The sequence below is a fragment of the Sceloporus undulatus genome, chromosome 2 (assembly GCF_019175285.1).
Source record: "Sceloporus undulatus isolate JIND9_A2432 ecotype Alabama chromosome 2, SceUnd_v1.1, whole genome shotgun sequence".
Taxonomy (NCBI): Eukaryota; Metazoa; Chordata; class Lepidosauria; order Squamata; family Phrynosomatidae; genus Sceloporus; species Sceloporus undulatus.
The window spans coordinates 18,305,436-18,319,116 of NC_056523.1; the positions used below are offsets into that span (position 1 = coordinate 18,305,436).

Consider the following 13,681-nt stretch of genomic DNA (forward strand, 5'->3'; position numbering starts at 1 on the left):
TGATAGGCAGGAAAAATTGCCAAAAAGTCACCATCTGATAAAACTCCCTATTTAACAGTTTTAAAGACAGATTAAAACGTGTCAAAATAGTTTAGAATAACTGAAAACCATTTATGTGTGAAGGTTTTTGTAAAGCTAATTAGCCCCAAAATCTTTGGTGACAACCCATTTTCTTTTGGCACCGAATGACAGGAGAGGTGTTACTTCAAGTATCAGGGCCCAAGCCCTGTAGCTCTTTAAATGTCATTACCAACATCTTGAGTACACAGAAGTGTACTCGCAGCCAGTGCAGTTCCTTTCAAACTGGTGTTATATGGGTTTTGTATAATGTTCTGGTCAGCAGTCTTTTGGCTGCATTTTTCACTACCTGCAGTTTCTGAGTCGTCTTTAAGAGGACCCCCATAGAGTGCATTGCAGAAATCTAACTGGGAAGTTCCAAGTGCATGGGTTACTGCGGCTAGATTATCTCTGCCCAGGAAAAGCCATACCTGGTGTCAGTTCAAACTGACCCAAAGCTCTACAGGCTAGTCCATCTAGGTGTCCAATGACAGATGGATCTAAGAGTAATCCCAAGCCATTTATCTGTTCCTTCAAGAGGTGAACTTCATTCAGGGAAGGAAGCTTACCCAACTCCTGACTCCATACCCACTATTCACAAAGCCTTAATCTTCTTGAGATTCAGCTTCAATTTAACCCATTACAGTAAGTCATGTTCAGTGCAAAATTATACTAGACAGACATTACACATAAACCACACAATCACAACACCTGTCATTCTGGGATGCCAGGTCTCAGGATGCGGCTGACATCTCAGGAAACTGCTGCGCTTCCCTGGGTAGTAAGATCAATGTCATTCTCAGTGGTGCTGGAGGAGAAGAAAGTTGAAATTTTGTGTGAAGTAACCTTAAAGCCTGGATTCCATTATTGCACTGCTTCCCACCAATGCCGACTCAGTGACTCAGTATGAAGGTGCTTGTATTTGTGAACTTTTAAGAGTATTTACAGAGATGAGTAGTTTAAAAATTCATTTTTAAAATCCTATCATAAGGGGTGGTTAGTGGTTAAGTCGCCAATTCTGACAATCTGAAGATTGGAAGGTTGGCAGTTCAAGGCCCAAGTGTCGCAGGATGGGATGAGCTCCTGTCACTAATCCAGCTTCTGATAACCTAGCAGTTCAAAGCATGCAATTGCAAGTAAATAAATAGGTACCAGATCGGTGAGAAGTAACAGCATTTGGTGCAGTCATGCTGGCCACATGACTACCGGAATAATCCTCGGACAATGCTGGCTCTTTGGCTTAGCAATGGAGATGAGCATCACTCCCTACAGTCAGTTACAACTAAACATGTCAAAGGACTACCTTTATCTTTTACCTTTATAATTCCTCTAATGAGTTGTGGCGCATACATGGCTCTCCTATATGCTTTATCCTCACAACAACCATGTAATGTAAGCCACATGGAGTGTGAATGAATGGCCAACAGTTACTCTCTGAATTTCACTAGGGACTAGAAATCTGATCTCACTCATATTCTAACCATACTGTGTCTAAATGGGATCCTTTGGGAAGTGATAACCCCTAATAGGTGTTTAAATCATGAAGTGGTGGGTTCCACTAGGGGGAATTAAGTTAATGAATTTGCACACAAAAATGGCTGTCGTTGTTTGATGAATGCTCTGGTTTATGCAGGAAATATATTTGTTCTTTTAAATGGGAGTAAGTTTTCCTCAGAGCTATATAAAGAGTTATAAAAACTATTTCATGAAGGCTAGTATTAAGATATATTAAATTTTATAAAAGCAACAGCTGGTCCTCTGGGTCTCTGGTCATCAAGATATTGTTTCAGGAGAGCTTATGCCTAAATTCTTTTGTTTGTCATTTCACATCTGTAGTGAAATTATGAACAAGGTTTGCTCTTACACAGTTGGAATTCAGACATTTCTCTTCAGGATTATTCTTAATCAGTAACTGAATGTAACATAAATAGATACAATACAGTGGATCTTTGGTATCTGCTGGGGTTGGCTCCAGGGCCGCCCAGGATACCCAATCTGTGGGTGCTCATGTCCTGTTTAATACTGGCATAGTACACTCATGTCCCTTATAATAAATAAAAATCAGGTTTGCTTTTTGGAATTCTATATTTTTGAATTTTCAAGCATGGACATGGAATCCGTGGAAAGGATCATGGATACAGGGACTGACTGTACTAGTTTACAACACAGTTTCTAAGCCAATTTCAGGTGACAATTCTTAAGAAATTACTCTGAAATGAGTTACTTGCATAAAATATTAGCAGGGGTGGTAATCACGTGGACCCAACATGATGCTGGACTGCATCTCCAAGCTCACATAGCCAAAATTGATGAATGCTGGGGATGCAGATCACCAACATCTGGAAAACTGTATGGATTCCCAGGTCTGATTATAGGATTGTGCCCTTTAGCAGTATATCACTGATGTTGTTTGTGTTCTTCCAAGTCATTTCTGACTCTCCACTCTTTCACATGTTTGTGTATATATGCTAATTTTGTAATACTTACACAAGGTTTGCCCATTGTGACATCACAAGGTCTGCTCTTTGGTTCAGGTTTTGACCCTGAAATCTCAAGGAATGGGAAAATAGTGGCTTTGCAATCTTATTATGAAATTCTTGTTTTCATAATTTGTCACACTTGTGTAATAACCTAACCAATGGCCTTGAAAGAGGGTGCAGTTGTGTCATCCTGAAACAGATTCATTTTTGATGTGCATTCAAGTTAGAAGGGGGAATTACACGTTACATAAATAGCGAGAATCCAGAAGACTTTGCCACCCACACCATGCAATCCCTCACTTTCCATGCTATAGAAGCATTTTTTAAAAATGTAATATTAACTTACTTTGACATACAGCAGGTGTTCTGCCTACATCTGTCTGCAGAGGCAAAATCAGAGAGCATTGCAAACTTTTAAAATAATAAATTTTCATTCTAAGCCCCCCCCCAATCCTAGTTATTACTATTAGAATTACAACTTTGAAGAGATAATTTTATTTTCATTTCTTAAAAGTATCTAGAAACAGTAACTTGTAATTATTTAAAACAGTGAACATACAAGCAACTGAGACATGGCACAGAATGCATTCTTCTGACAGCCATTTTGTTGCCTCAAAATTTACAAGATAGCACAAGCGGAAATCAACCACCTGATCTTCTGCCATTTGTGAGACCATACTCCCAGAACTATAAAAGTACCTTAAAATTACAGTTATAGTTAAAAGGAGTGAAGTTATTTCTCATAAAGCAATGCACACTAGTGGAGAAGAGAAGAAAAAAGAGGGAGGCACAGCTCCACCTTGCCTAGTTCTAGAGGCCTATGAAAGGCCCTTCCTTAGGGAGCTGATGCTATTTAGCCTGGAGAAAAGAATGTTAAGAGGTGATACGATAGTCCTGTTTAAATACTTGAAGGGTGTCTATTGAGGAGGGAGCTGACTTGTTATCTGCTGCTCCAGAGACTAGACCCAGAGCAATGGATGCAAGCTACCAGGAAAAGAGATTCCCACCTCAAATTAGGAGGAAACTTCCTGACAGTAAGGGCTGTTCGACAGTGGAACAAACTCCTTCCTCGGAGGTTGTGGAGTCTCCTTCTTTGGAGTCTTAAACAGAGGCTGGATGGCCATCTGTCGGGGATGCTTTGATTGAAAGTTCCTGCATGGCAGAATGGGGTTGGACTGGTGCCCTTGTGGTCTCTTCCAACTCTATGATTCTATGATTAACTGCCACCACTCTGATCTTAGAGGAAGAGAAGAACCAGCAGCATCTGCTGGACTTGAGGGCTCAACAGGCCAGCCATTAAGGCTGGCTTCGGGTTGAGGCGTGGTGTCCACATGACTACACCCTAACTTCATCCCGGCTGGTGTGACCCTGTGCACTGCTCCACATGGCGCATGGCATCACAGTACTCCTTTGGCGCTGCCTCTACATGATACAGCTAAAAAAAAGGAGCAGAAAAATCCATGAGGCTGGCCAGCTCGCCCTTTCCAGGGTGCAAAAAGGAGCTGTTTTTTGCGGCTCCTTTTTGTGCTGCAGAAAGGAGAGATTGGGGCTACAGCGTGTAGTTGCCATGGCCCCGATCTGGCGCTAAACCAGGTGGACTGTCAAGCCCATTAATTCTCTTCCCCACTGTCATTCCTTTCTCTTTTTGTGTCAGCCTGTGGGAAGGAAACTATCAAATTAACAATTTGTAAACCACTAAGAGTCTTTGTGGCTGAAGAGCAAGATATATTCTAAATAAATAAAATAAAATACCATTGCCCTTCCATTTTTGCGGGGGATCTGTTGCGAATCCCCCCATGAAAACAGAAATTTGCTGATATTCAAGCCATAATGGTTTGAATAGCAGCGCACCCCCAAGGGCACCCATGGGCGCATGCCATGGGCTGAGCTGCTGCTGTTGGCCAACCTTCTCCAGGTCTGGCAAATTGGATGAGCTGTTGGAGGAGCCAACTCACTTTCCCTCCAGGGCAGCAGACGTGCCAGACCTGGAAGGAGCCCCCTTCACACCAATGGTCACTGGTGGAGATGGACTGTTACTGCCACCACCAGGAAGGGGACACAGATCCCTATCAGGGTTTCCTCCACTGGTGTTACTGGACTAGGGCCTGAACAGACCAGCAATAAATGGCAGCATTGGGACAGAGTGGAGGCATGGTGACCGCATGCCGCACTCCCCAACTCCATCCCCAACACTGGTGTGATGCCGCCCAAGCAACCACATGGTGGGTGGTATCATGCTGCATTTTTGTTGCAGCATCTATACGCGTGGCACTGAAGAAGCGGAGAAATGTTGGTGTGGTGGTGCCAGCTAGTGCATCCTTTCCATGGTGCAAAAAGAAGCCACTGGGCTGGGGGTGTGGTGTATGGTTGGCATGTCTACAACCCAGTGCTTCCAGGGGCAGTTGAGCCACCTCTTAGGGGCAGTTTGTTGAACCTCTAAATGAGCTTTAAGCTCACCTTCCAATTCAGTTATTCTATTATTGCATCAATCCCTTTCTGTGAAATGCTTCTCAGGTTCTTTTATGGCTGCATCCTCCACTCCTACATACACATACCCCCACTTTTTTTCTTTCTTTTTCTGTCATTCTTAATGCTACAAAGCTTAGATGAAACTGCAACAGAGGCAAGCAGGAGACATAGTGGATCTGAGTGGATGGAGTTGAAGCTCTGGGACAAATTGAAATTTTTCTGCCCCTAATGTATCTTCAGTCCTTCACTTAAGAACATATACGGGCTCTCCAGATCGCCTCAAAGAGGCAGGCTGGAGAAACTCAGTTTTCCTCTGGAGGTACACTGTAGCAGTCAAACCTCTGGACCAAAAATAACCCTGAAAGACCAAGTTCTTTTTGGGGCGTGGGACACCATCATCAGTGCATCATCAGTACGTCATGTGCGCTATGACACAAGTTAGTGTGCCATTAGAGTGCCATGATGCAAGTGCAGCGCCCAGAGATGCGGATGTGGTGCCATGCTTGCATCATGCACGTGCGCCCCATATGTATGGTGCAGCCTAAAAATGGCATCGTCCATACATGCTAGGGTTCCAGAGCATGTGGATGCTGTGTGCTCAGGAACCCTCGAATTGGCCCCAGGCCGCCGCAAATTCGCAGTCTGTACCAGGCCAGAGTGGACTGGATTACCACCTGGTCCACATACACAGTTCTACAACAAGATATTAAAAATCACAGTTGCCATGGTGCCACAGGATTCTCAGTTAAAGTCTGCCAGAGAATCACATGGACACACACACACACACACACACACACACATGCTCCCATGCAGCCAAGTTACTTACTAATCCAGTCATATCTGATGGAGAGCACAATGGCTATGACGACAACAACGATGATGATGACAATGACAAGAATGATGACCCAAACAGGGCTGCCCACATTAAGTACCATATTATGCTTGGCATCTGAAAAGAGGGAGGAAAAGATCCAAAATGATGGAGAGGAATGTACCAGTTTAGTAGCACTCACTATCACATGTTTCCTGAATAGTATGACTAGGGGTATTCTTTCACTCTCTTCCACACTCCTCCTTAAACCCACCTTCTTGCCCTGTGTACTACCCAGTGCCTTTTGAGTTTTTTACATTTAAATTTAAGTTTAAATCACAGTGAAATATGGTGTTTGGGGTGCTTTCAATGTGAGATTTTTTTTTATCAAGCAACCATTCAATCTCATTTGTGGAATGACATCATGGCAGTTGACATTGGCTGGCATTCATTTATGGAATAACTGTTGTGTGCCATCAAATTGTTTCCAACTTATGGTGACCCTAAGGCGTTTTCTTGGCAAGATTTGTTCAGAGGAGATTTACCATTTCCTTCCCCCAAGGCTGAGAGTGTGTGACTTGCAAATACAGATTTGTAATTTAGGGGTAACGAGTTGTACCTTCTCTGTAATCAGTACATAGAAATACATAGTAATAGGAGTTTGTCACATGGTGGCAAATTGCTTAACTCCCATGCGAAAACAGGTTTTTAAGTCTGGACCCTCCCCAATAGTGGGTTGTTTTTCAGACGTGTTTGTTTAAGTTCCCAAAAGTAAAAAGGAGTGCGTTTGGGCGACTTTCCATTTAGGTTTATGTTGTGGTATTTCTCCTTCACACAAACATCATCTGAAAATCTACCCACTTTTGCAGGTTCTGTCCACTTTTTGTTCAGGTTAACTCCTGACGTCATTTGAAAATCTATCTGCTTTTGTGGTTTTTTTTTCTAGTTTAAATTCAGTTTCTGCACAGGATCCGTCCCATGTGATAAACACCCCACTGTAAAATGATGTAAATGTCACCCCAGCCCACCTTAAGAGCCAGCATCTGGATTGGGTAAAGGGGATCTGTTCAGCTTCTGATCAGGGTGAAAGAGAATGATGTTTAAATGGAAACTTTCCTCTGAATTGAAAATTTCCTCTCCCTGAATGATTCAGGGATGCTGGAGGGGAACTGATGATTTCCTGATGTTTAGGAAGCACACCAGGCTTTCACACATGCATGCTTCCTAAACATTTTAGCTGCATTTTAGCTGTGTTTTACCAGCACTTAAATGCTGGTCTGAAAATCTCCTGACTGCTGGTTCTTAGGTTGGTCTGGGAGTGAGGTTTGAAACCACTTTAACTGCCATGACTTAATGCTATGGAATTCTATGATTTGTAGTCTTATGAGATATTTAGCCTTCTTGGTCAGAGAGCTCTGATGTAACAACAAATTACAAATCCCAGGATTCCACAGCACCGAGCCATGGCCATTAAAATTGTGCCAAACTCCCGCAGTGCAGATTAGACTGCAGTTATATATTCAGAGCTAAGAAGCTGATGTAGTGTATCAGAGTTTGTCTTTTACTTGTTACTCTCATGTGTTTTCCCAATGCTTCTTTGTCTTTTCATTACACACATCCATTAAAGAGGAAAAGATAGAATACTGGACAATATCTTTTGACTGGTAGCCCTAGAAGCTAGCCTGGGAACACTCCAAGTGAAACAAGCTAAGAGTGAGGACACAGAACTACATGCCACTTACTGGGTTAGAGTACAAAAAGACATAAAAGGAATTCAGTAGGGGGCCCTTTGAGGGTAGAGCCCCATGCACAATCCAGAAATTATAGTGCTGTTAGTCCACTTTAACTGCCATGTTCCAGTTCTATGGATTCTTGGGATTTGCAGTTTGGGTTGAGGGACTTAGAAATCTGCGCCAGAGAGCTGCAGTCTCTCCATAAACTACAAACCCCAAGATTCCATAGGACAGAACATGGATGGAATAATAGTAGAATATTGGAATAATGATGGAATAAATGAAATAATAGTGCTATAGTAGTACTGTTAATGGGCCCTAACTGGCAGGACAACTGATTTATTTATTGTGTATGTATGTCCTTTTGGATCATTGCTTTCTCTTTGACTCCATTTGGTTGACTTTGGGATTCTAGTGAAGGAACAAAGTAGTTCCTTCAAACCTACAATCTTCTCGCCATTGCTCTATAGTATGGGTGGGAAACATCTGGCTTTCCAGATGTCTTTGGACTACAATCCATCATCATCCTTGACTGTTGGCTATATTGATTGCAGCTGATGAGAGCTGGAGTGCAATAACAAGGTGTCCGCCAGTTTGCTGTATTGGAACAATCACAACTGCACAACCTGACTGTCATGCCTCCAGAGTATCTTTGATGCTCTTGAGACATATATTTAGTTAAGATTATATTAGGTTTTCTATGTATTAGTTTAAGAGGGAAATACAGATCTATAGCTTTAAGAAAGGCAAGGATTGTGGGAAATCCCAGGGTCTTACGCTGTCTCCCTCTAGTTAGTTTCAGTGTGTAGTAAGATTTCAGCCAAGTCAGACCTGGAGAGAGTATTTTCCTTTGACAAAAAGATAAGTCCACAAAAGAAGAAGAAAGATAGAATCCACCAAAAAGAGAGAGCAAGGTATTTAGGAAGGACTATTGAGAAAGAAGAAATCAGTTTCATGTTATTAGTGTTTATAACCAATAAAGCTTTTGAAACTTTAGAAATTTGTGGACAAGTCTTTTGTTCTGGCTGTGATCCTGAGAGCCAGAGGCCTTACTACACCCAAAGTCCATAGTATTGCTCTTGGGACAAAACACCGACCTCTCCGCATGTAGAAGCTTACCTGACATGAAGACATTTATTTCCAAGCAATTTCTAGACAGGTCCAGAATTCTGTAGCGGCCGCTGCCCACATTCTGCATAACAAAGGTTTTCCCTAGGACAGAGATGCTCTTGTTGAAGTTTGTAAGGAGAGGCTGGCAGTTTCCACTAACAAATTGGCATGCACTGTCCCAACGTGAGGATGATATATTCCAAATGCAGAAATCACTGATGTGTTTAAGGGTGCCAAGAGGCACTTCTAAGGAGCCTCCTTCTGGCACATCCTTTGTGTAGTTAGTGCATCTCTCATTACCTGCCAGGGATAGAAACAACAGAAGGGTTATGTGAAGTCCAAGGCTTTCAAGGAAGACATCCATAGTTTTTTGTGAGTTTTTCAGGCTATGAGCCCCACCAAACCCCACAAAAAACAACAGAAGGGTTTGTTTCATGCAACCGTAGCTGGCAAGCAAAGCTGCTTAGACAACAGAACAGAGAAAGGGAACTGTTGCTATTGTTTTCATATCTCAGAATTTTCAGAAAACATGAGCAATGGCAAGAGATGATGGGAGCAACAATCCAAAATCTCTAGTGGGTCAAGAAATTCCCACCTCTGCAACAGAAGGTATGCATAATTTGCACAGGAAGCTTGATAGCTTGCTACCATTGATAATTCCTGTGGACTATTCTTATTTGTAAGAATTTAATGGCCCTGTGTAAAACAGGAGTAGAAACATGTGGTCCTTCAAATGTTGTTGGACCTGCAGCTTCCAGCATTTCTCACCACCGAGTGGTCAAGGCTGCTGAGAACTCTAGTCCAACACTATTTAGGGGACCACATGCCTCCTACCCCTGAGTAGAGTAAAAGGGTTACTGTGGACAGCATCCTGGAAAGCGGAGGAAGATTATCAATAAACTTCAGTGCAGAAGGTGGATAATTAAAAAGAGGTCAAAAGTGGTGGATCATATGACACTTTGAATACCCTGCCAGTTATGCTGGTGATAGTGGCAGAGCTTTTCTTTTTTTTTCTCTGGATGGTCTTTGGGAAGTTACTTTCCAATAGAGGGAAGTAACTTTGTTGTATTCAGGATAGTGAATCAAGATATCAGTCTTATAGGATTTTAGAGGAACAGACAGGTTTTGGATGCAACAGAGCCAAAGCCACACCTCCTAGCTTTCTCTGATGACCCTCTAACCTAATTTGAATGTCCTCTTTTGTGTATTCACAGCCAGGAGTACATCTGTAAACCCAACAGCCATGCACATGGTAAAATACACACATCTCTCCCTTGATGGGGAAAGAACTACAGTTGTACTGGAACCATTTGATTTGATTTGATTTGATGCATAAATGTAATTTCATACTCACTTGCTGGCTGATATTCGCAGGCATTTAAGAATGCCAGTTGGGTAGCTAGCCAGATGACACAAAAGATGCAAACACTTCTCCTGCTGAGCAGCGTGGCCAGGCTCTCCTGTAGCACAGAATCCATCAGAGAACCTGGAACAATTGGTCCATGAAAGAGAATCTTGTAAATACAGCCATGCTTCAATTAACAAAGCCTCTGACAAAGAAGCCTCTTTTTACAAAGTGTTCATACAACCCCAACTGCCCTTTTCCTCCTCATTCTCCATTTAGCTGGAAGTTTTGTTTTACCAGCACAGCATGGAGAAGTGATGGAGAAACACAGACTTTCGGTGCCACAGCATGTCTGCAGTAAACAAGGTAAAAAACTAGAGTTGGAAATAATGGATTTTATTCTAACTGATCCTACTCTATCTATGCATGGTTGGAGTGGCTCGGGTATGGGCAAAGTATGATCTTCTAGTCTAGAGGTTGCTGGACTGCAATTCCCAACAGCCTTAGGCAGCATAACCAATGGAGAAGCATGCTGGGAGCTGCAGTCCAACTATGGGGTGTACTCTAATTGAGCCTACTGTAGCTGTGCATGTCTGCCTACAACAAGCAAGACAAACAGCAGCTGCCTCCAAAATCCTTTACTAAACATCCTTTACTAAACAAGCAAAGAAAAAGGGGGAAAGCTGACAAGTCTGCCTGACTAGCAACATCCAGTATGATTTTAAAAAGTTCTTGAACTTTTTTACTCTTGTGACCCCCTTTACATCTACATGTGGATGTCACCTCTCCTTGATGTAGTACATGAATGAAAATATTTTGTTTGTTTAGTGTGCGTATTTTCATTTGAACATTCATGCCTATTCATATTGTAACATTTTATAAGGAAATAATGTTCAAAATAGAACACATTTATTTAAATAAATTCAATTTTTAACTCAACATGTGTAAATTTTACACATTAAAAAATGAGAAAAGGAGGAGGTATCAGGGCTTCCAAGACTTGTACGGGGGCAACTTTGAGCAACTCCCCTCCCTGGGCAGTCCACCCCATTGTTTGAGAACCATTGGCATAGATCTATAAGTCTGGTCACCAAAATGGAAATCATAAGAAAAATAGAGACTGGTGAAAGAAAGAAAAAATAGCATCCATCATTGCAATTTGGAAGAAGGTTTCAAGGGGTCTCTAGGTTCAAAATGTTTTTTATTTACTGATACAAGATTTACCTAACATGACTATTCCCTTTCATATATGCTTATTGTTAGTTTCTGAAACATGTTGACCTGCTCTTTTTTTTTTAATCATGTAATTAAAAACCTATTCCCATTCTTCCTATTTTTTTCTGCCTCCAGTACCAATTTTTCTGTTAAAGAAGTCATGCCCTAGAACATGTCTGCTTTGTTAACTGAACTATATCCATAAAATGCTGAACTGCAAAAAGGCTGAAATGCAAAAGAGAGAGAGAGAGAGAGAGAGAGAGAGAGAGAGAACTAGAAAATCTTGGAGTTCTTACTATCTTTGAGCCTGAAGTCCTTCAGTTGATTGCATGACTGTGTACAGAGATTTGAACTTGGACTTCCTACACTACTATCCACTAAAAAGATAGCACCACTAACTACTTTATTCCCTTGTGGTCTTTCTGAACAAATTTGCCAGACTTTTACAACATTAACAGAGAATCAATCAGGACTGTCCTTGCCAAATCAGGACAGTTGGAAGGGTATGTCTCCAGAGGCTGGGAAAGTTGATTTATGGCTGTACTGACTGGGGAATTTTGAAGTGCAAAAAGCTCTGGTCATATTATATTTTGGAAATACAGTAGTACACTGTTTTTAAAGAGCTGATATACAGTATAAGCCACTGAAGTTAACAATCAGTTAGGACTCACTAGCTAGCTGCTATAGAGAAAGGCAGGCAGAATTGTGGCAGCTTAGAACCTGAAGACTCATGCAAACTGCTCAGATTTCTAAGCTCAGGACCAGATCTGACTCTGTTCTTTTCCAGGCCAGAAGCACATGCCTGGTTCCCCCTTGTTTTAATAATTTCAGAAGCATAATTTGGTGTAGGATGGGGAAATTCAAACTACAGGAAAAGAGATTCCACCTAAACATTAGGAAGAGCTTTGACAGTGGAATAGGCTGCCTTAGATGGTGGTGAAATCTCCTTCTTTGGAGGTTTTAAAAAAGAGGCTGGATGGCAATCTGTCAGGAGTGTTTTCCTGCATCCGTAATATTGCAACTTCATGGAGAAAATAGTACATTCATAATTCTATAAAGGCTTTTTAAAAACCAACAGATCTGTTCACTTGCTATCAATGATAAATCTCTGTAGGAAAGGGTGATTTAAAAAGGGTTCTACAGTAGTAAAAACAATCCCACCAAATTATTGAAATGAAAGGATACTCTGACAACAGAGTCAGAACGATGGAATAAAATGAAATATTGTGAAGATTAAATTCTTTTTTAAAATTTTTATAAAAGTTTATTGTTTAAAACAAAACTTTCATATCACATTTCATATATCATACATCAAATATCATATCTTAATTAGTATCATTAATTACAAAATTAACCTTCAAAGTAATATACCTTCAAACAGCTACTCCTCATTCATCCTTCCTTCTCAACTTCCAACAGTTTATAAACTTATTCTATGTGACTTTCCATTACAGTCTTTCTTTGGGAACTTGATGAAATTCAATTCAATCAAAGTTAACCACTTTTAAGGACCATTTATTTTAACTGATTATGCAGCTGCCTAAATCTCCCTCACTGAATGCACCTCTCTCCTGAAAATAATGTGGAGACACCAGGAATGTAGTGATATCAAAATGAATGACAGGAAATGGCTACCAGTTTGCAACATCCACAAGAACATATAAACTTTCCTTCCTCATACCAGTTCCCACCAGATCTCGTAGATTACAAGTCTCACCACCTAAAAAGATAAGCTTTAAAAAATGGTAATTAACTGTAAGGGGAAAAATACCTTCCAGATTACAATCTTCTTTAGTTTCTTCTTTCTAGCTAGGAAGATTGTTTTGTTGCATTACAGGGTATTAAAAATGTTCTCCGAGAAATGAAGAAGTAGAACGGACGGAAGTAAGAATCCAGTGAAATAATGTTCCACCCACCTGCTTTTTGTCTTCCTTGTCAAGAGATTTGGTGGAGAGCTGCTCTACTCCAGACCCTGCTCAGGATGCAATACACTGATGGAATAATTCAATATCTCTGTTACTTAAATCAGCAACTCAGATGAATGTCCATAAATCTTTTCCTCACTCTCAAGATTCTACTCGGCAACTGTTCTGAAATCCACACACAACATTAGCTGGCCTCTCTGAGAAAAAACCTCCTACTGATCTGAGATACAGTCCAACCAGCCCGCTAACTCAAGAGGGATGGATCTGAGCTTTGTCATATAAGTGCATAAAAATAGACCATGACAGGCACATCACATCACAGGAAAAAAACAAAACCACATTACTCAACAGATGAGCATATGAAAGAGCCCACAAATCTCACAGAGGTGGTGAAATACAGTACTCAGCAAGCTTGACAATATTCCACCACTCTCAACATCCTGCCCCCCTTTTGGCTGTGGATACCCATTCATAGACACCTGGAACCTCATCAACCATCTACTGTAAAACAAAACAATTTCATTTTTCAGACCATT

The 13,681-nt window shown here is 41.2% G+C and overlaps 1 protein-coding gene across 2 annotated transcripts; it reads right to left on the reverse strand.

The window, feature by feature from the left end:
* Window positions 1-763: 763 nt before the first annotated feature.
* Window positions 764-13,362, reverse strand: LOC121920980. Of its 2 annotated transcripts, XM_042448350.1 has the most exons (6): window positions 13,137-13,362; window positions 10,015-10,146; window positions 8,670-8,960; window positions 5,833-5,955; window positions 2,884-2,917; window positions 764-865 (listed from the first exon to the last, which is right to left on the reverse strand). In XM_042448350.1, exons 2-6 carry the CDS (start codon window positions 10,136-10,138, stop codon window positions 811-813), a joined length of 627 nt encoding a protein of 208 aa, XP_042304284.1. In that variant the 5' UTR covers window positions 10,139-10,146; window positions 13,137-13,362; the 3' UTR covers window positions 764-810. The 2 variants fall into 2 exon arrangements, with proteins under 2 accessions (XP_042304284.1, XP_042304286.1); XM_042448352.1 differs by lacking the exon at window positions 5,833-5,955.
* Between the last annotated feature and the right edge of the window lie 319 nt (window positions 13,363-13,681).

Bases quoted from the DNA above. Each gene is read 5' to 3' on its own strand.
- LOC121920980 (XM_042448350.1), bottom strand. From the start codon at position 10,138: ATGGATTCTGTGCTACAGGAGAGCCTGGCCACGCTGCTCAGCAGGAGA. The intron at 8,961-10,014 runs GTGAGTATGAAA...TATCCCTGGCAG, and splicing joins CTGCGAATATCAGCCAGCAA to GTAATGAGAGATGCACTAAC. The intron at 2,918-5,832 runs GTAAGTAACTTG...TTGCCTCTGCAG, and splicing joins CATCAGATATGACTGGATTA to ACAGATGTAGGCAGAACACC.